Below are 22687 nucleotides of genomic sequence, written 5' to 3' on the forward strand. Positions count from 1 at the left end.
GGAACTCTTTAGCTAAATCCATCAGTTCATTAGGTACAGCTTCTATTTTTCTATTTTGTATGACTTACCACAGGTGACAGTTTTGACAAACTTCTGACACTTACATAACAAAGATCCCTTTTTTCTCTAGGTTCCAAAAACATTTTTCTTACTTAAGCCCTTACCAACACTCTGTGGAGGCCATAAGGCTTCTGTGAAGTCTCTTCAAGGTCCTTCCAACTATTACCCTCCACCCCATGTGCTTTATGTTTTATTGCAGCCACCCTTACTTCTAGGTACCAGTATTTGTTTGGTTATAGCTATATAACAGATCACCCCAAACGTAGTGGTATTAAATAACAGCATCATTTTACTTACTATTTTATAGTAATAACATTTATCATATAGGTAAAAATTATATAAATGAAAATAACAAACATAAATTATCTCTTAGGTCTAAGGATTTCTGGGCTCATGCAGTTGCAAGGTTCTGGGGAAAATGGCAAGGTTCTGGGAAACCAGGTGGGATGGGAAATGTAACAATTTTTAGAAAATATAAGTTGTCACAATTAATAAATGAAAAAATCCACAATTGGTCATTATCAGAGGATAAGTGGATAAAAGGATAAAAAGCATTTATCCTGCCTTTCCTATATGAACTGTACTTTGGGTAACCAAATTGTAGATGAGGGGAAACATCTCTTTATAAGATATGTCAAATAATAAATGAAAAATAATAGAATTACCATCTTCTACAACTTCCAGTAAATTAATGGATTTAGACATTGTACATCAATGCAATTGATAACATCATAAAAAGAGAGATAACCAGATACCGTGTGCCTTCTGATGAGAGAACACAACACCACCTAAAGTTTTGCCAGAGAGACTAAACCTGAGTTTGAGCAGGTGTCTGGATCTACCTCTGGTTTTCAGGGAATACAGAAGACAGGATCATGTTAAATTGCACCTTAAATAAAATCCAGTCTGTGGAAAATTCTACAGGTCAAGCAACCCAGGTTCTTCAACAAATTAATTATTGGAGGGAAAACGTATAGATTAAAAGAGACTTAGAAGATTTCTTTTTTTATAGGTAAAACTACACTGTGGTGTCTATAGGGACTCATACTTGGGTGATAAAACCATAAAAAAATTTTTCTGACTTTTGAAACTACTTAGGATATTAAATGCTACATAGAATATGAGAGTAGGCTAATGAATAGGATACTTAAATTTTTTAAAATCAAGAGCCACTAGTTCAGATAAAAGCCCTATATATTTGAGTCATGATACAATTCTCATTTCTACTTTTTTCTCATACAGAAGTAGGAAACTTTACTGCTATCAGATTTTGGCCATGAAAGATTACCCCCCCCCCCACACGTTTATCCCTCCTTAAATCAGGGTGCATCTTTTTTTTAATTTTTAATTTTTTAATTTTTAATTTTTTAAAGATTTTATTTATTTTTTAGAGAGCGAGCGAGAGAGAAACAGCATGAGAGGGGAGAGGGTCAGAGGGAGAAGCAGGCTCCCCGCTGAGCCTGGAGCCTGACGTGGGACTTGATCCCAGGACCCTGGGATCATGACCTGAGCCGAAGGCAGACGCTTAACCATCTGAGCCACCCAGGCGCCCTGCATCTTTTTTTTTTTTTTAAAGATTTTATTTATTTGAGAGAGAGCACGAGAGCAAGCATGGGCGGTGGGGAGTGGGGAAGGGCCTGACTCAGGGCTTGATCCCAGGACCCTGAGATCATGACCTGAGCCAAAGGCAGATGCTTAACTGACTGAGCCACCCTGGTGCCCCCAGAGTGCATCTTATAATTGATGGTGTGTTGTTTAATTGAAAGCATTTTGATAGCTCAGCTTTCAAAAGAAGAAAAGAAAGGAGTAGACAGAAAAATTCTGAAAAAATAATAGTACTCAAAGAGAGGACAAGCCCTACCAGATTAAAAGCTAATTCTAAGATGCAGTCATTAAAATATGGTAGTATTAGTGTAGATCAGTGGAATAAAATAGGAAATCTAAATGCATCAAGGCATTTGGTGTATTTTAAAGGTGGCATTTCTTTTTTTTTAAGATTTATTTATTTGAGAGAGAGAATGAGGTAGAGAGAGCATGAGAGGGGAGAGGGTCAGAGGGAGAAGCAGACTCTCTGCTGAACGGGGAGCCCGATGCGGGACTCCAGGATCATGACCTGAGCCGAAGGCAGTCGCTTAACCAACTGAGCCACCCAGGCGCCCAAAGGTGGCATTTCAAATCATTGGAAAAAATTGTTCAGTCTATGATTTAGGGACAACTGAATAGATATTTGGAAAAAAATAAGGTTGACTCCGTACCTTACACTAATTCCAAGGATTTATATATTTAAAAAAATGAAACTGTGATAGAGGAAACATGGAAGAATTATTTTATAATTCTGAGGGTGACTTTCTAAGAATATGAGAAACACAGAAGCCATATAAGATTGACAGTTTTGACTACATAAAAATAATTTTTTGCATGATGTAAACTACCATGAACAAATATAAAAAGCAGATCACAAACTGGATGAAAACATTTGTGATTAGCAGACACGTGGCTAATTTCTTGTCATATATAAAGAGAAGAGGATATGAAGAAGATCAGTCTTACTTAAAAGTGGTCAAAACAGAGAAAGACAAATACCATATGATTTCACTTGTGTGTGGAATCTAAAGACCAAATGAATAAACAGCAGAGTCAGACCTATAAATACAGAGAATAAACTAAAGGGAGGAGGAGGGGGAAGGGCAAAGTAGGTGAAGGGGTGTGGGAGGTACAGGCTTCCAGTTATGGAATGAGTAAGGGGAATAAGAAGTACGGTATAGGGAACATAGTCATTGATATTGTAACAGCATTGTATGATGATAGATTGTAGCTGCACTTGGGGTGAGCACAGCATAACATAGACTTGTTGAATCACCATGTTGGATATGTGAAACTAATGTAACATTGTGTGTCACCTATACTCAAAAAAAAAGTGAAACTGGGTGTAAGGAAACATTCACTAAACAGTTTTATTAAGTACCAGAGAGAGAGAGCACGCACGCACAAGCAGGGGGAGCAGCAGGCTGAGGGAGAAGCAGGCTCTCCGCTGAGCAGGGAGCCTGATGTGGGACTTGATCCCAGGACGCTGGGGTCATGACCTGAGCGGAAAGCAGATGCTTAACTGACTGAGCCACCCAGGTGTCCCTTTATTTTATTTTAGAAAAAAAGTGTGTATGAACAGCAGTAATAAATAAAAGTAAAGAAATAATAAAAGTGGTCAAAAGATGCACTCTGATCATTCATAGAAAAGGAAATAACATCATAAATACATGAAAAGATATCAGTCATAATAAAGGAAATTGTGATTAAGACTGTACTGAACGTGTGTGTTCGGCAGGCTGTGAGAAAACATACTCTCATATTACTAGAAGACATTTTGACTACTTTGGCAGTATTTATCAACATTGCAAATTTTACTTTAAGAATTGACCCAAAATAATGTATATTTCCCAGGCAGCGTTATTTATTATAACAAAAATTTAGACTGAACCTCACTGTCCATCAAAAGGGGGCTGGTTAAGTACATTAAATAACGTCCATGCAGTGGAATAATGAATCTCCGTAAAACCCACTGGGAAGAGTTCATTGACTGATACAGAAGGATCACAGATACATCTTGTTGAATGAACTTCACTTCAGAACTGGGTGTATATTATGGTATTTGTGTTAGTGGGCGTTTTGGGAATTCTCTCACAAAATATCTCTGGATATACAGGAAACTGATAGCATTGGTTGCTTATGGAGAGGGGATCTGAGTGGCTGGGGGACAGAAGTAGTGAAGGAGACCCTACTGTATGCAACTTTTGAATTTTGATTTTAAAGTTTATGTTTTAATTTTCTTCATACTAAGAAGTGTAAACTTACAGTCACATCAGATATATTCTGTCAAGGAGGGAAGAGGGTCAAGGTAAAAGAAAGTAGAAGATGGAAAAAGAAACAGGTTAAAAAATAAATACTGATGTGAAATAAGGTATTCTTGGGTTCTAGTGTTAATTTGGTTTTATACTTCCCAGATTCAGTTTTCCACTGTAATGTTTGCTGCTTGATGTTCCAGGTAGCTGGTTATCCACTGTGAACAGTGTCTTAATTTTTGACTTGAATACTTCTTTGTACCTGTGAAAGTATAGAATCTTAAGTACAACTTTAATCATTTCCTAATAATTTCTAACTCAACAAAATGGAGCTGTTGGCATATAAAGGTAGATGCAGTTCTGTTTAAAATGTCATATAGGGTGCCTGGGTGGCTCAGTTGGTTGAGCGACTGCCTTCGGCTCAGGTCATGATCCTGGAGTCCCGGGATCGAGTCCCACATCGGGCTCCCTGCTCAGCAGGGAGTCTGCTTCTCTCTCTGACCCTCCCCCCTCTCATGCTCTCTCTCTATCTCATTCTCTCTCTCAAATAAATAAATAAAATCTTTAAAAAAATAAAATAAAATAAAATGTCATATAATCTGCTTTACAGAACGGTAGGAAAACATGCTTTTCTGTTAAATACAGTTGAAAGATGTTGAGAATTCTACACGTAAGATAATTGAAATGCTTTTAAAATACCAACTATAACTTCTTTACGTTTCGTAAAACATCTAACTGGTTACTTTTTTCCCCTAAATGTGTTAAGACGTTAATGTTTACTTACCTTCAGGCTTAGAGCATAAATTGCAGCTGTAATTCTAGAGTAGTTTTATATGGCCTATCAAGTTTCTTTGAATTTAAGATATTTCTAAAAGGAAATTTGTGTTTTTCTGATATTCTTTGAATGTAGTTTCATCAAGGAACCCAGAGAATGCATTTTCCCCCTTGCCTTGTTGCAATTTGATTTTCTAGTTGGTATAAGGAAAGATGATACTGATGCAATAAATTTGAAATTTCAGATGGATTGCTATGAATGACTTTAAGTTTATCAAAACCTTCCCCAATAGCATTCTGATAGGTGTTCATTTGTTTTATTTAAGGGATTCACATATTGTTAAGAAACATTTGCATTTATGTGCTTTACTTTGATTTAAACGAATTTCAGAGTGTTGGTCTGATAATTTGCTTTTGAGTAAAGATAGACTAGTTACATGGACATAAGTATTTACTTGAGCATTTATAACGTTACAATTTTTTTCTTAAAATTTTTGACTTTTAGGGGTGCCTGGGTGGTTCGTCAGTTAAGTGTCTGCCTTCAGCTCAGGTCATGATCTCAGGATCCTAGGATGGAGCCCTGGGTGATTTTTCAGATGTCTAAATTAAACTTACTAAGTAAAAATAGATATTTTATACTATTTTATTTTTTCTTGCCAATTAAAACATATGGCAAATTCCAGTCGTAGCCAAGAAATAGTGTACATAACACTTAAAAGTGCTAATCATAATCTGATAAGCATTTTTTTTAACCTTAAAAATAATCTTATGTGAGCCTTGGGGACTGGAAGCATCATTGTTGTTAAGGGTCAGTAAGAATGTTTCATGGTTGATTTCTGAAAATAAAATAATTTTTTAACAAAGGCATGTGTAATAAAGATATTACATCTGAGTTACCACCCTAAAAGCTTTCCAGATTCCTTCTGCATTGGTTGTGATGTTTTTTCCTTCCTCTCTAGAGTTGTCTCTGTGGGAAATTTGTCCTCCGTCCATTACGACCATGCCGTAGATACTCTACTTCAGGTGGTTCTAGGTATGTGGTGTGTCTCCCCGTAAATGGGCTTTTAATCATGTGTAAAGAGGTGTGGGTGCATTTCTTTCCCATGAATATGGAAATAGCTGCTTAAAATCTTTTTTTTGTTAAGGGGTACAAACACTGGAGTTTTGCTGTGAAAATTTGTAATGATGCTCCTTTTGGTTTTTTTGTAGTTGGATGGCATCCAAGGTAGACAGCTTCCCTCCCCCATATGCTGTCTTCCATTCTGTGGCTAATAGATTTATATCCGGAGCTCAGCATATTATAATTTTAAAAGTATTCGTTTTATCTGATATTTGTATTGTCTGTCTTTTGTAAAGGGTTTATTTTATTTACAGAAATGTTTTATTAAGAGGAGAGGAGCTTTAAAAGTTAGTGATACTTCTTTTTTTGGGTTCAAAGGAAATCTCTTGATTGTGAACATCTTGAATTTTTTTTAACATCTTGAATTTTGACTGTTACAGGGTAGATTACTTCATTCTTCCTACTCTAGATATTACTATACTTAAAAAATATACATAAGTAAATGTTATTTTCTATTGCAGACATGTTTTAAAGCAAATCAGGGAAAGGTGATGTGCAGCTATAGTAATAAACTCGGCTGCTGTGATCTGAATCAGCAGTAGAGGGGTAGAGGTTAGAGGTCTTTGAGACTTTTACATTGGTCTAAGAAAGTAGGTTTGGGAGAACCAAGAAATATAAATGTGTTTCCTGTTTCTTTCACTTAGGTTGTCCCCTGGTAAAATTGCTGGAGCTGGCCTTTTGTTTGTTGGTGGAGGTATTGGTGGCACTATCCTGTATGCCAAATGGGATTCCCATTTCCGGGAAAGTGTGGAGAAAACCATACCTTACTCAGACAAACTCTTTGAAATGGTTCTTGGTTCCCCACCTTATCCTGTTCCGTTGCCAAAGAAGCCGGTAAGAGTTTTAAACAATATTTCAGTTTATCCTATGGAATACTTGTAAAAGCAGGTTGTTTTCATCCTGAAAATATCTTATAATTCCGTAGAACTTGCCAGATGTGTGTTTACTAGTTTCCTTTAACATTAATTTGTAGAGTTGGATTTTTATCCCTTCTGAGTTAAGTGTTCTCATTAGTACCCACTACATAGAAAATAATTGCGTGGCACATGAGAGTAAATGGAAGAGGCTGCTTGGGCAGAGGTAACTGTGGTTGTCCTGTGGATAGAGGGTGGTTGTGACAGCCTACACTGTTGCAGCTATCAAGCTCTGACTTACAACACTAAAAACATAAACATAGAATGGTCATGACACAGAACCCAAGGGTTATTTATAGTTAGTAGTGGCTCTTTTTAGACCACAAAACAAGAGTCACAGAATTTTCAGCTACTTACTGATTGGTTGACAGGAATATCTTCTGGTATTTCTGGAACTTTGTACATATTCAGAGTTTGAACCTCCCCCCCCCCCCTCCGCCCCAGGCTTAAAATTTTTTAAAAACATCTTAAATAATTGTTCATTCAAACAACTGCTTGAAAAAAAATTTACAAAAGAGATCATGGAGTTTTGCTGATTTGGTCTTGGGTATTTCTTTATGCTGTGAGGCTGGACATGGCTGATTAGTACTTTCTTAGAAATTGGGTGGGCTTCTGTTCTGTAGTATCTAGCATAGTCTAGAGGTCAGTCCTATCACAACATTAATAATTGGAAAAGCAAGTGTCCTCTGACAGCTTCCCCTGACCCTGTCATGCTTTTTTTTTTTCTTTAAAGATTTTTTTTTTTTTTAATTTATTTATTCATGACAGACAGAGAGAGAGAGAGAGAGAGAGGCAGAGGGAGAAGCAGGCTCCCAAGGAGCAGGGAGCCCGATGCGGGGCTCGATCCCAGGACTCTGAGATCATGACCTGAGCCGAAGGCAGACGCTTAACCATCTGAGCCACCCAGGCGCCCCCTGACCCTGTCATGCTTTTTCAAAATAGTCTTCCACATCATTTATTCTTCCATATGAACTTTATAATGTCTGTGCTGGCCAAGAGAGACAGTTTTGCAACTTTAGTAGTCAAGGAACAGAATTCTGTGGATTCATTCTAAAATCTTGGGTCTATTTTAACCTACATGACCCAGGAGAAATAGCTGAGAGCAATTCTAGGAATAAGGCTGAACAGTTGAGAGTAGCATTCTTTTCTTGCTTGACATGACTTCAGGTGTCATTCTTTGTAGATTACTTGTGTTTATCTCTCTCAAGAGTCATGGCCTCTTCTCATTCCACTTTAGCTATCCTGCTGAACATTTCCACTTGGATTACTTGGCAGGTTCATACTGCACCACCTCAAAAGTTACACTCTTCTTGATTGGCTTTTTTTGTGTTACAGGTAGTACCATGCTGTCACATAGTTAGGTTAGAATTCTTAGGTTCATCTTCATAGTTGCCTATATTTTGTTAGCTATCATATCTTGTTTAATCTCTGATACTTATTTTTTTTCTTGCATTACAACTGTCATCCCACTTCTGACCTTTATCACTTCATATCCACACTAGACTTTTTCCTGCCCACCCCCCCCACAAGACTTTCTTCCCAGTCTCCACCCCGGAGATCTCTCCTTCTACCATAATCTAGGCCATCCTCATGTCAGTACCAGAGAATCTTCTAAAATAAGTGCTATCACATTTTTATGATATTTTCATGTTATCACTTATCAGTAACTTTTATATATTTATTATCATTTGAAAGACAGAAGACCACAGAATGAAAAACTAGAGAGACTTTAGACATTGTTTCATGTTCTGAATAAGGAGAGTAAAGCCAGGAGTGGTTAAAAGTTAGCCTAGGAGCTAGCCATTTGTATATAAATAAATAAAGCTAGCCTTTATTCTGTAGTTTATGGTTTTTGCTGGTTTTTAGGTTGACATTTAACACACTTGGCAGTCTGGCTCTTACTTACCTTTCCAACCTTATCTCTGAATGGTCCTGCACATAAATCCTTAGCTTCATGCCAGTTTACCTTACAAATACACCTTGTGCTTTCTTTTTTTTTTTTTTTTTAAAGATTTTATTTATTTATTTGAGAGAGAGAGAATGAGAGAGAGCACATGAGAGGGGGAAGGGTCAGAGGGAGAAGCAGACTCCCTGCTGAGCAGGGAGCCTGATGCGGGACTTGATCCAGGGACTCCAGGATCATGACCTGAGCCGGAGGCAGTCGCTTAACCAACTGAGCCACCCAGGTGCCCTACCTTGTGCTTTCCATCATTTATTCAGCAAATGTCAATCAAGTGATTATTACATACCAGACACTGTTTCAAGGGCCTGTGTTAAAGCAGAGAGCTAAACAAAGATCGCTTCCACTTGCACAACTTTTCCCTTGGTGGGCTTGTACCCAGAGCGGCTTCCTTTCTTTTGCCTACTAATGTTCTCTTCAAGACCTACATCCTTCACTACATACACCAAAGTGTATTCTCTCACCTCTGAATTACAGTAGCAGTTAGTGTTTTATTTTTTAATTTTTACCATTTACTCATTCTCTACTCTTGCACATTGTTACCAACTTCTTGCTTTTAGAAGCTGTGCATTTTATTTCATGATAATCCTTTTGGTGCCAACATGATTATTTATGCATAGATAATAAATATTGAGAGAAGATAAACTTAAAATCTTTTTGATGGATATGGAATAAGACCTGCCTAAATGGAGACAAATATTACATTCTGGATAGGACTTAATATCATAAAAATGTCGTTTTTCTCAAATATATACATCTCTCTCAAATTTCCCTTAAATTTGTATATATTTGACAGAAATGACAATTGTATACACACACACACACACACACACCCCCACACACACACCCACACCCCCCATATACACATACGCCTAATAAGAATTCTAATGGATTTCTTTAGAGGTTGAAGAATCAGATAAGATGATTTTAAAATTCACATGAAAGGATAAATAATGTACTAAACTAGCCAAGAAATTTCAAAACAGTTTTGGGTTGGGGAGGGGTCAGAGGACACTTGCTTTTCCAGGTAATTGACTTTGTAATAGTCCTACTTTAATAGAACAATAAGGTTTTGACACAGGATTAGAAATTAGAGGAATAGAACAACTTAGTCTGGAAATAGGTCTTTTTATACACAGACACACATACAAACACATTTACTGTGAGAGTGTGAGTTGCTAGAACCGTATGTGAAAGCGATCTGTTAATAGCTGCTAAAAATATATAACCTCTTTGACCCAGCACTTCTTCTTTTGGCAAACTATCCTACAGATACCACACTACAGTGCTTTTCAGTTACACGGACAAAGATTTTTTTTTTTTTTAAAGATTTTATTTATTTATTTGTCAGAGAGAGCACGTGCACAAGCAGGTGGGAGCAGCAGACAGAGGGAGAAGCAGGCTCCCGGCTGAGCAAAGAGCCTGATGAGGGACTCAATCCCAAGTCCCTGGGATCATGACCTGAGCTGAAGGCAGATGTTTACGGACTGAGCCATCCAGCCACCCTGGACAAGGGTGTTTAACAACAAAAAAAGCAGGAAGCAGCTTGAATGTCCAAAAATAGAGTAATTGACAAAATTATAGGGTTTGCAGATACATTAAGATATGCAATTAAATTAGGATGTTATGCAACTGAAAATAATTTCTTGACCTGGAAGAGAATGTCTGTGATAGATTATTAAATGAAAACAAAACCAAGAACTGAGTTACATGATAATTTGTATAATATAACCCTATTTTGGTTTGTTTTAAAAAATGAAAAATTGTATATGTATATATACCTGAGCTTATGCTCAGGGGTGGAAGGATAGATTTCAGGCTATTGGCAGTGGCTACCTGCAAGTGCTGAAGGGAAAAGAGCAGTAAAGAGGCAAAATAAAGCCATTAATATGTCTTGATATTATTTTGCTTGTTATAGTGAGCATGTATTTCATGATTTAAATAAAATTTTACTAAAAGAGAATGCACATATTTCTCATTTCTGGTAGTGACAAAGTTCAGAACTATATTATATTTGAATAGTCTTTGAGATATCTGAATCCCATTGCCAAGTTCTGGCAAAAAATGGCACATCGCAGGTGGTAAATGAAAATGTTTCTGTTACTCAGTAATTTTTGCCAGCACATCATATGGTAGTCCTGTTAGTGAACAGGGTCTTAAACTTAACTAAGGCAGATGGTAACTGAGAAAGAGAAAATTGGACATTACAATAGGATTGTGTTTTCTCGTGTGCAGTTGCATGAATCTGGGAGATTAAAGAAACAAAAAACCAACATTCAGTTTTACTCAGAGCCTCTGAAAATTGTTTCTGACTGAATGTATGCGCAAGGCAACAAAATTTGATTTAGAAAGCAGATGGAAATGGTCTGCTCAATGTTGTATATGTAAAAGAAATGGTGTTTAAAGGGAAGGCTTTGAGGGCGCCTGGTGGCTCAGTTGTTAAGCATCTGCCTTCGGCTCAGGTCTTGATCTCAGGATCCTGGGATCAAGCCCCACATCGGGCTCACTGCTCAGCAGGGAGCCTGCTTTTCCCTCTCAAACTCCCCGTTTCTGTCTCTCGCACTCACCCCTGCTTTTGTTCCCTCTCTCACTGTATCTCTCTCTGTCAAATAAATAAATAAAAATCTTAAAAAAAAAAAATAAAGGGAAGGCTCTGCTTCACGTAGTTTATTAGTTGCCCTAAGAGAAGCCTCTGTTACTATGAAAATTGGGCCAGTCATTTGGAATGAAGTTTTTGGGTTGATTTTTCTAAAATGAAGACTTCTCTTATCTTACTGTGATTAATAAGATATGTAATATTGTGAAGTGTTAAAGCCTGATATACTTGAATTTTGAAATAATTACACGTTACTGTATGCTGCCTTAAAAAAAAAAAAAGTATTTGAGATGTTACATGTTTTTTATTTCCAAGATTCAGTCTGGTCCAGTAAAAATCTCTAGTGTATCAGAGGTAATGAAAGAATCTAAACAGCCTGCCTCACAACTCCAAAAACAGAAGGGAGACACTCCAGCTTCAACAACAGGTACCTATACTTAGAATCAATTTTTAAAAATTGTAGGTAAATGAATTGTTTTAATGTATCTGTACATTAAATACATTGGGGGTCAAGGGTCAAGAGGGGGGCCCCTGCCCCTTGAAGCACTCTTCTGGTCCTTCTCACCAGGGAAGGAGTGTTTACACCTACCATTTGACACTCATTTTAGGAGCTGAGTGGGATATGGAATTGGACTTCATTATGAATAGCTACTGAGTTGTATTGTCTATAACCCTTTTTCTTTATATTTTTCCCCTCTGCCTCCTAGCCTTTCTCCTCTCTTCTTAGTGATCTAGCTGTGGTCTGGGGAATTTTTTTCCCCATTCATGATTTGCCAGTAATTCTGTCCCAGTTTATGGCACATCTAACTCTAACCTGCTCAGTAAACATTTCAACTTCTGTGTTTCTCCTTAGTCACTTCTGTCCTTGATTAAACCTCTTGACTTTCTTTCATTCAGCAAATATTCACTGATTGTCTCCTATGTGCCAAACATTCTTCTAGGCACTGGGGCTATAGCAGTGAACAAAATAGTAAAAACAAACACAAACTCTGCATATATTTCTTAGTGGGATAAGGGGAGGAAGATTATATATAAATCTATGTAAAGTGTATAGGATGTCAGAAGTGATGTGTTGGGGGGGAATATTGCAATTTGAAATGGAGTGTGTAAGGAAAGTCTCACCTGGAAGGTGTCATTTGAGCAAAGACTAGAAAGTGAGGGATTAAGGCATGTATAAGAGGCTGGTGGGAGAAAAGCATCCCAAGCAAAGGGATTAGCTAGTGCTAAGGCTTGGTATATTTAACTAGTAAGGAGCACATGAAGCTGGAGTAGAAGAAGAACAGTAGAAAATGAGGTCGAGAGGAAGCAGGAAGCCTATTGTGGCAGTCTTTGGAGGCCATTATAAGCATTTTGCTTCATACTCTGAGTGGGTTGGGAAGGTGTTAAGAGGGTTCTGAGCCAAGGGAGCGATATATGACTTTTAATAAGATCAGTGGCTATTGCGGAGAGTAGATAAAGGGACCAAGAGCAGAGCAGGGAGACCAGGTAATAGGCCTTACAGTAATCCAGCTTCATCTCTTAAATGGGACTTTTAGTTTATTTAAATTTTCTTTTTCTCTATTATGTTGCTCTTTTTTTCTCCTCTATTTTACTTCTAGAATTATCCAGTTTATTGTCCAACACTTGTTTATCAGCTCTTGATTTTTTTCAGCCTTTCTTCTTTTGTGTTTAAAACTGTCATACTGTTCTTGCTCACAACTCTTTCATCTCTACACTGTTCAAAGCGTTAAAAAATATCTTTTGGTTACTTTGTTTTGTCTACCTTCTTCATTACAGGCCCCTTTTTCCTTTGTTACTACTTTTCCATGTTATGTAAATTTTATGCCTACTTCTCATATGTTAAGATTTAATGTCATTTAGTACTGTTACTAGAAGCCCTGCCTGAGAATGGTGGTGCTTAAAGTGCAAGAGAATCCTTTCTCTTGTGCATTTCCCACCATTGTCCATCTTGTGTGGGTTTGTGTCTGTGGGGGACAGGGCCATAGTCTGTTTGCATGTTTGAGTAGTGACAGTACATGCGTTTGTGTCTGTAAGGAGTCAGATGTGAAGTGGGTGTTAGTTGTAGTAGATTCCTGTGTGCTTCTGTGTTAACCCCGGAAACTATAAATACCATGAGTAACATATATTTATAGGATCTACAGAGGCAGCTCAAATTATTTCTGCAGCAGGTGATGCACCGTCAGTCCCAGCCCCTGCGGTTCAGCATGAGGAATCTATAAAAACTGAGCACCCTGGAATTGGTGAAGGGCAACCGAAGCCTGCAGCTTCAGGTAGTTTATTTATATTTGTGGTTTTATAAATGATTTGTTCATCAGAACTATTTAATGCCTAGGCAACCTCTAGACAGTATGTAAGTACCCACTTATGCTGGTTTTATTTCCAGACTTGCTTAGGGAATTTTTTTAAATTTCAGAGTCTGAGTAAATCTCTGAAAGCAAGAGGTTTAAGAGCTGATCCCTTATTTCTTCATGTTGGAATCATTGATGATGTGGTTTTAGAATCCTAATGACAAAATGCCTTCAGTTGATAGAGCTGGCAAGTACAAACGATGGTGTTTTTATATCCCTCTGAGCTATTGAAATTCTGTGCTGAAATTTCATTTCCTCTTATTTACTTATGCTGCAAGAGGAAGCATCCTCAACTTCTGTACGGGAGCGACCACCCGAAGAAGTTGCAGCTCGCCTTGCACAACAGGAAAAGCAAGAACAAGTTAAGATTGAGTGTATGTAAACAGACGACTTCTTAAGCACTTTGGGTCATCTCCATCAGTTGCTGTCTTCTTCAGCCATTGGCACACATTTCTCATCCATCAGCTAGTTTGGTTTCTTTAGTGGCATTTGTCTGTGTACCACCTTTATTTCATCATTTGTATTCTTTCCATTTAAACTTTTACCTGGGTAACAAAGGCTATTCTTAGTGTACAGTTGGAGAAAATTCCGAATAATACTTGTACTTAATCCATTTGTGTTTATTAGGGTTTGTGCTAAAGATTCTTTGTATTCTGTGGAACAGAAATTGTTTATGTTTTGGCAACTTCCCTGAGAGTCTTTTAATTGCTCTGGTTTATTACCAGCCTCTGGACTCTGTCTAGTAGCCTCCTTATCGGACATTGGTGGGGGGTGGAATGTGGAATATACACATTGCCAGTTTCCAGCTAACCGAAGCATATTCCTTTTTAAGTTTCGATTTTATGTTAAACTTTTTGACGGTTTTAAAAAATGATACTAGATACCTAAAAATGTATTTTCTGGTCTTAAACAAGGTGCAGGGAGCATCTTTGATTGTACTGGGCGGTATAGTGATGTCTCTGGAGGTAGGGGATATGTAGCTTTTTCCTGGACTGAGAGATGTTTGTTTTAAAGTCTTATGGCAGCTGTTTGTAGTTTTTGTTTGTTTCTCCCCATGTCTTATTTCTGCTTGTCTGTTTGTCTTGAGTGGTTCTTGTTTCCCTTCTAATGCTTTGGTTCTGCCCTACTCTGAGGAGGCAGGTTTGTTGGAATTATGTAAAGAGTAGAAGGGACAGAAGGAGTATAGGTGCAGGGCTTTAGTTTGGCTACTTGGCTTTTTTTTTTTTTTTTTTTAATGTGTTGTTCTGAGTTCTTGGTTACAAATAATTGGGAATGTTGAATAAAGACTTCTAAATAAGTGAAATATTTCTATATTTTTTTCCCACTTCCTAATTTTTCCTGAATTCTCTACTACAGCACATAAAGATAATTTTTTTATTCATATTTTTCACTTTCCCCTTTTATTATGTAGACACCTTGAAGTAAGTTGTACATTTAAGATTAGTGATGTCTGCTGTTTCATCATGCTCCCTTTTTTTTTGGTCCACTTATTATCTTTCATTTTGGGCAAAGTGAAAATTTTAAGGATTTTGTCTGTCACCTCTTAGTTTTCTCCCAAGCTTTACTTTTAAAATGTGTGTGTTTGTAATTCTTGTCAAGAATCAAAGCACCAGGGGCACCTGGTGGCTCAGTCGGTTAAGCATCTGCCTTTGGCTCAGGTCATGATCCCAGGATTCTGGGATCGAGTCCCACATTGGGCTCCCTGCTCAGCAGGGAGTCTGCTTCTCCCTCTACCCCTACCCCCTGCTCATGCCCGCTCTCTCTCTCTCTCTTACTTTCTGCACACAGAAGCAACAAGTGGAATTACATCAAACTAAAAAAGCTTTTGTACAGCAAAAGAAACAACAAAACAAAAAGGCATCCTGTGGAATAGGAGAGACTATTTGCAAACCATATGTCTGATAAGGGGTTAATACCCAAAATATATATGGAACTCCTATAACTGAATAGCAAAAACAAAACAAAACAAGAAAGAGGGGGCGGGGTGGGGGGAAGGAGGAATCAAAGTACAGTGAGTAGACCTGAAGAAGACTTTGAGCCTGTGGGCCACTGTGAAGTGGTTTACTGTTACCTGTGCTCTCATGTCTTCCCCACCCCTGCAACTCATGCATGTTCCCTCCCTGCCTCTTTTTCTCTTTATACCCCTCTCTTCATATCCCCTGTGTCTTCAGGTGAACCTCAGTCTGACACTCATGGTGTGGTATTTTCTCATCACCAACTTTCTCCTTTTATCTCCGTTGCCCAGGTACTGCAGGTGGTTCGGAGGTTCCATTTGTTCATCTCTAGCTTATGATTCTTTTGCTCAAAATCACCTTCTGTTTCTGTTTTACCTGCCAAACATATTTTCCCTTTTTAAATCATCTGATATGTGATAAATTAGTCTTCTCACTGGCTTGCTTTCTTCAGATGACCGTTTGCCATTTTAGTATTATATCTGGAATCATCCCTTGCTTTATTTTTCTTAAAATTAGGTTTCTTTTTGATTCCTGAAGCAGCATATAGAAATATGATCTTAGTAGGTTGTAGCCTCTTGCATCTTGATATATGGCTGTTTCTTGAGTTCTCCTACGGAAAACACTGTCCCTTCCCAAACCACCTTTTCTTTTTTGTTGCCATGTTTCCTTATCTTTTTCTTTCTCTTGTCTGTCTGTTATCTCCTTATATCTTGGTGATATAATTTGCTCTGAGTGTCCCTTCATGCTGAGGAGATACTCTTTTTCCCTGTGGAGCTATATGATCATTATTTAAACTGAAAAATGCTGGTGGTTATACTGAATTTATAGCCTCTAGTAGCTAAAAGGGGCTGAACAGTGCCTTAAACTTTGTTCCTCCCATTTGAAGTATATGCTGGCCTTCTTTAAGCAATTTTTGTCTTAAAAAAAACCCAAAACACTTTTTATTTTGAAAAAAATTCAGTTGTATATAAAGGTAAAAATAGTATAATGAATCCCCATAGGTCTGTCCACCAGATTTAGTAATTACTAACATTTTACCATACTTTCAAATGAAACTGATTCTCTAAATCTGTGTGTTTTTGTTTTTTACATTTTTGAGGAAATGCAAAAGAAAGACTCAGTAGGAGAAGAAGGGAAGTTTACAATAAAGTTATTTAGGAGGGAGGGATTTGTTATTTTAACTGTTCTGTGTATTTCAGCTGTAGCCAGGAGCTTAGAAGATGCTCTGAGCCAAACTGCTCACATCACTCAACAGGCCATCATAGCTCAGAATGCTGCGGTGCAGGCTGTCAGTGCGCACTCCAACATCTTGAAAGCAGCCATGGACAATTCTGAGGTGAGCCAAAGAATGGATAGACAGGTAGTACTTAAGACTGATTTCTTCCTTCTAATACGGGCTTTCTCCCACTAAGTGAAGACTATCTAGAGTAACTTTTTAAAAAATATTTTATTTATTTGAGAGAGAGCAAGCGAGAGCACAGGCAGGGGGAAGGACAAGCAGACTCCCCGCTGAGCAGGGAGCCAGATGCGGGGCTCGATCCCAGGCCCCTGGGATCACGACCTGAGCCAAAGGCAGACGCTTAACCGACTGAGCCACCCAGGCACCCCTAGAGTAACTTTTTTTAAAATAAACAAGGCAGGAAAAAGCTTTGCATGTTGTTTTTAATGAGTTTCATATAGTGCTTTATCTCACAACAATGATATGGTAACAAGAATTAGTTCCTATTTGCTTTCATATCTTAATAGTGCTTGAATATTATTTGTCTGCTTTTTTTTTGCTTTAAAATTGCCAACCATTTTTAATTTAGTTTTTTAATTTTAAGTTTTAATTTTTTGCCAATCATTTTTTAAAATAAACTTTTTACTTTAAGATACTTTTAGATTGTCACACAGTTATAAGAAATAATACCATTTTCTCTTGATTTTGGCTCAGGTCATGATCTCAGGGTCATGAGATCCAGCATGGAGCCCCACATCTGGCTCTGAGCTGGGCATGGAGCTAGCCTGCTTAAGATTCTCCTTCTCCCTCTGCCTGCGCTCCTCCCCGCCCCACCTCTCACACTCTCTCAAAAAAAAAAAAAAAGTACAGAGAGATCCCGTGTACCTCCAAATACCAGCTATTTTATTATTTTTATTTGTTTGTTTGTTGGGTGTGGAGCCCAGCATACTCATGACCCTGAGATCAAGACATAAGCTGAGATCAAGAGTCGGATGCTTAACTGACTGAACCACCCAGATGCCCCAAAACCAGCTATTTTAAATGCTTGTGTTGATTATTTAACTTACATTGAGCACATAAGAGAGTAAAGTAATTACATTGATTTAAAACTGTAATACTGGGACTTAATTTTTTTTTAATAATTACATTCAGTTATTCAATGTATAAAAATATATCTAGACACCAAGTCATTTAAAGAGTAAAAATAAATACATAAACTGTGAATCTCAGGGATCAGGATCTTGTGCCATAAGTAAAGTTACTTTGCCACTATAACTGTGTGCTTTTTACAGAATTTAAACACACTTCACATTGTTTCAGTCCTACACACATACATCACAAAAAAGAGCTCTGATGTAAACAGCTAGAAATTACAACCTTTAAAAAAAAACCTTAAAATTCTGGTTTATTCAGTGTCCAAGAAAAACATTTAATTTCAGTCAGAGTTCAGTCAGGAAAGTGGAAACTACACAGAGAATACTTAATATTTTGGTTATACAGGTGTGGGAAGGCTGTAAGTTGTAGAGTATCAGGAATTTGGGTTCAAACCAAAATAGACCGGTATGTTTCAGAAGGACGCTGATTAGAAGCTTTAAATGTCAATGGTATTACTTTGGTGAAAGGCTACATAAGAGGGTATTTCCTCTTCCCAGTGAATGCACACTATGTAATGCATGTGGATTAGATAGTATGAAATCTATTAAAATCAAGATTTTACAACTAAAGGACATCTTACGGTAGTGGTTAGCTAGACTAGGGATATTAGCTGGTGTTACAAAATTATCAGAAACATGAATGAACACGTTTTGAAATGTTAAAAATGGATTCCAACTTGTGTAAAAAAAACTGGTGCACAAGGCTCTTACAATAGATACAGAATTACTTTTTCAAAACAGTGTTTGGAAACCGTTGGTCTTGGCTTGATAGTAGGGGAATCTAGTGTCTATTCTACAGAACAGCTTATCCTTGGACCTCTATAAAGATTTTCAAAGAGGACTTTTGTATATATATATATATATAAAATTAACATTTTATAAAACACAGCTCAAGGAGGGGGGTGGGTTTGACAATAGTTGATTTTCACTTTACCAGTTACAGAGGGTCATTTTTTAGGATAATGTTTTGGAGGAGTAAGGACTGTACAAATGTATAAGCTTTCTACTTACTCTTTTTTTTTTTTTTTTAAAGATTTTATTTATTTATTTGACAGAGAGACACAGCGAGAGAGGGAACACACCAGGGGGAGTGGGAGGGGGAGAAGCAGACTCCCTGCTGAGCAGGGAGCCCGATGCGGGGCTCGATCCCAGAACCCTGGGATCATGACCTGAGCCGAAGGCAGACGCTTAACGACTGAGCCACTCAGGCGCCCCAGACTTTCTACTTATTCTTAAACTGATTTGGTAGACCTGCAATTAAGAGAATTTTAAATATTGGTGCTTCATTGAAGAATAATCAACAAACAATTGATAGAGTTATTGTTCTTATTAACCTTTTCTGCTTCATAATATCCTTTTGTGAATCTAATATAAATATCTCTCCTTAGAAAATGCTGATACGCACTAGAACACAGTCTTTTACAGTTTTGATGGGGTTCATGGACTTCTTTGGTTCTAACCACGAACCTTAGATGAAGAGACCCTACTCTGAAGAAATGCCGTATATAAGTTTTTACCTTTGAATTTAATGCCCTTGTTTCTAAATTTAGCCATGTTGGTGTATCCTATGACTGTAATAGTGGTTATTCATGTTTGTGTAAGTAAAACCTTTTGTTTAGATTGCAGGTGAGAAGAAGTCGGCTCAGTGGCGGACAGTGGAGGGTGCATTGAAGGAACGCAGAAAGGCAGTCGATGAGGCTGCTGATGCCCTTCTCAAAGCCAAGTAATTACTCATGGACTTTAACAAGTAATTAGGGCCTCCTGGTGGCTTTCTTTGGGCTGGGTTTTCTTTGTACTGTCGGTATAGAAAGAAGAGGCAGAGAAACCCTTCACCTTCACCTCCACTTGATCTCTATTGGTATCAGGACCACAGAGGTTTAAAAAGGAGAGAGGGAATAAAATATAATTAGGCCAAAGTAAATTTGGCAGAAACCTATATAAAGGATCTTGTATAAAAAGCCGTTTTTCTTTTAGGTGATGTATCTCAGTGGATTTACTGAGGTTCTTCAAGATTTTTCAGGGGTGGGGTTTAATCAGAATTTTGAGAGTATGTTTGAGAGTATGTCTTTTTGTCTTAGCTATTAAAGTACTTAGTACCTAGTCTAGTTTTATGCCACCCTGACCTTGATTCCTGGAATTTGGCTAAATCTAGGATCAAGCAAGCCAGGTATAAAATCAGCCTCTGATGATGGAAACCTGCATGTGACTAAACGGTCTCATCAGCCTCTCGTTTTGGAATCACTGTCATTCAAAATTTTGGTGTCATTTTTAATAAAATATTCATAGAGAAAGAGAAGTCTTCTAGTTCAAGCCAGCATATCTTTTAGGAGATTTAAGACGTTATGTTCACATCACTAAACCTTGAGTCGGGGCTCTTGAGTTCTGTGTTTTGTGGTGGGTAGGCCACAGTTCATCCAATTTGTGAAACATGAATCATGAGGGCTCCTCGAGACCCAGCTATATTTGCTCAGTGAGCTCCTTGACTTCCTCCCTTGCTTCCGCCTTCATTAAGCTTGCTCTCAGCTGAAGGGGAATCAGCCTAATCCATACAAAAGCTGCCATTTATTGAGTGCGCTCAATGGGACAGGCACTGTGCCAGGTACTTCTCATTAATTACTTCTAATCCCCATACAAGGGTGAGCACCAAAGGAGAGGCTGATCTGGGAGTTGGATCCAGGTTTTCCTAGTTCTGAAGCCTGTGTATTTCCCTCTACACCATGCTCCTTCTCTGGTTCACGCTAGTAAATCTAGCTTCTGACCAAGCTGTTTTCAGTTGTTAGTAAGGAAAGCTTCTCTGCCTGTATTTATTGTGAGAAAACAGTAATTTTTTTCAAATTGTATTTTGTTCATAGACTCTTAACAATTGTTTGCTGTATTTACATCAAGCTCTTTGCTAAAGTTGATGAGGAATAATACTAAATCTTTGTTTTGCTTTATTGGTTTCCAGAGAAGAGCTAGAGAAGATGAAGAGTGTAATTGAAAATGCAAAGAAAGAAGAGGTTCCTGGGGCCAAATCTCATATAACTGCCGCAGAGGGGAAACTTCACAACATGATAGTTGATCTGGATAATGTGGTCCAAAAGGTGCGTTTCTTAGGTCTTTTACAGCATTAAAAAAATTTTGTTTTTAAAATATTTATTTGAGAAACAATGAAAGTGAGAGAGATCACACATGGAGAGGGAGAAGCAGACTCGCCGCAGAGCAGAGAGCCCGATGCGGGGCTCGATCCCAGGACCCCGAGATCATGACCTGAGCCAAAGGCAGACACTTAACTGACTGAGCCACTCATTTTGAAATTTATAAATATAATCCTTTAATCAAAGGATTTGAAGAATTCAGGAAAGTAATAAGATTCCTTTCTTTCTCCCTTTTCCCCTGCAAAGAATAGAAGTTGTTACTAATTTTAAAAACTTACCTGGGCACAAAGTGGATAATCCATTATTGTTGATACTTTTTATAATAGGTAATATTTTTGGATGTGGCTATTAAATGAAAATTTTAATTTTGTAGCATATCTTCTGACTGCACTAACGTAGTCTATATGGGTAGTTTCCTGTGACCAGAGAAAGAGGGACACGGGCATAGTAAGATGGTAAAGGGCTTGTTTGAATTACAAGGCTTATGTTCCTTTTTCTAAGCTTTAGCTTTCTCTGTATATATTATTTATATATTCCCAGCCAACATATAAATACATGAATATAATTTCTCTTTTTTTTGGATGGTGATGGTAATTTCTGTTCACTTTAACCGCATACCCCCTGTATTTGTTCAGGTCAAAGCAGCTCAGTCTGAGGCTAAGGTCGTATCTCAGTATCATGAGCTGGTGGTCCAAGCCCGGGATGACTTTAAACGAGAACTGGACAGTATTACCCCAGAAGTCTTGCCAGGGTGGAAAGGGATGAGTAAGTATTACTGAAGTGTTGGTACTTCACTGTTTTTGTGTTTTAACAGCTGTTCAGCTAAACTTGCTTTAACCCCATTCATCGAATCCAAACACCTCTGGTATGCATATCTCATTTGGTGACAGTACAATGTTTTCTACGTTTTATTTCAGTCATAGCCATGATAGGTGACAGTGCTCCCATGGTTTTAGTCATGGTGGACACAAGTTCCAGCCAGTGTTTGATTCCAGAACCAATGGTTCTATTCAGGTCTCTGCTACTCAGGAATAAAAAATTTAAAATCCAACTAAGTGAGAGTGACATTATAACTTTAAATGTATTAGAATATTTTATATATATACATGTAAAATTATTCAAAGCCTTTGGTACTTAAAAAATATTTGTAATGAATTAAGGCACGCCTCAGGACTGCTCTGTGACAACATTATGGTTGAAAACGCCCTTGGTGAGAAGGAAATCATCTGTATGACTATCTACTTGCAAATAGCTCAGAATTCAGGGAACTTTGTTAACTTTGTTTCATACAGTGTAATTGCAGAGAATAGTCACATTTTCCTGAAGTGCTCTGAGAGTACTATAACAGTCACATAAATTACCAGTCTTAACAAATTCAAAATACTCTTTAAATGCTATTGTCTGTTATAAGTTGAATGTCAGGTAGGAACTGAACTGGTGTTCTAGGCCTCTGTGGGCCTAGGTCAGAATGTATATACTACCTGATCCAACTGGTTAACTCCTAGGTATGTGCTTAAGAAGACACAGGTGCTCAAGGAGACTCATAAAAATATTCATAGCAGCCCTGTATTTGTAAGAGCAGAAAAATCAGAAACTGCTAAATGTGCCTCCCAT

General features: G+C 37.8%; 1 protein-coding gene across 5 annotated transcripts in view; it reads left to right on the forward strand.

Moving 5' to 3' along the window:
• IMMT (inner membrane mitochondrial protein) overlaps positions 1–22687 on the forward strand; it is a 41297-nt gene that overhangs the window by 8650 nt on the left and 9960 nt on the right. The window contains exons 2-10 of one of the 5 annotated variants that reach the window (XM_035001126.1): positions 5630–5703; positions 6435–6624; positions 11576–11687; positions 13393–13530; positions 13887–13982; positions 16763–16899; positions 19556–19659; positions 20884–21019; positions 21709–21838. In XM_035001126.1, coding sequence (XP_034857017.1) covers positions 5630–5703; positions 6435–6624; positions 11576–11687; positions 13393–13530; positions 13887–13982; positions 16763–16899; positions 19556–19659; positions 20884–21019; positions 21709–21838 — 1117 coding nt within the window. The remainder of the gene's footprint in view (positions 1–5629; positions 5704–6434; positions 6625–11575; positions 11688–13392; positions 13531–13886; positions 13983–16762; positions 16900–19555; positions 19660–20883; positions 21020–21708; positions 21839–22687) is intronic. The other 4 variants (XM_035001122.1, XM_035001123.1, XM_035001124.1 and 1 more) reach the window with 4 other exon arrangements.

This window comes from Mirounga leonina, unplaced genomic scaffold, assembly GCF_011800145.1.
Source record: "Mirounga leonina isolate KUSES-001 unplaced genomic scaffold, KU_Mleo_1.0 Mir_125, whole genome shotgun sequence".
In the NCBI taxonomy this organism is placed as follows: Eukaryota; Metazoa; Chordata; class Mammalia; order Carnivora; family Phocidae; genus Mirounga; species Mirounga leonina.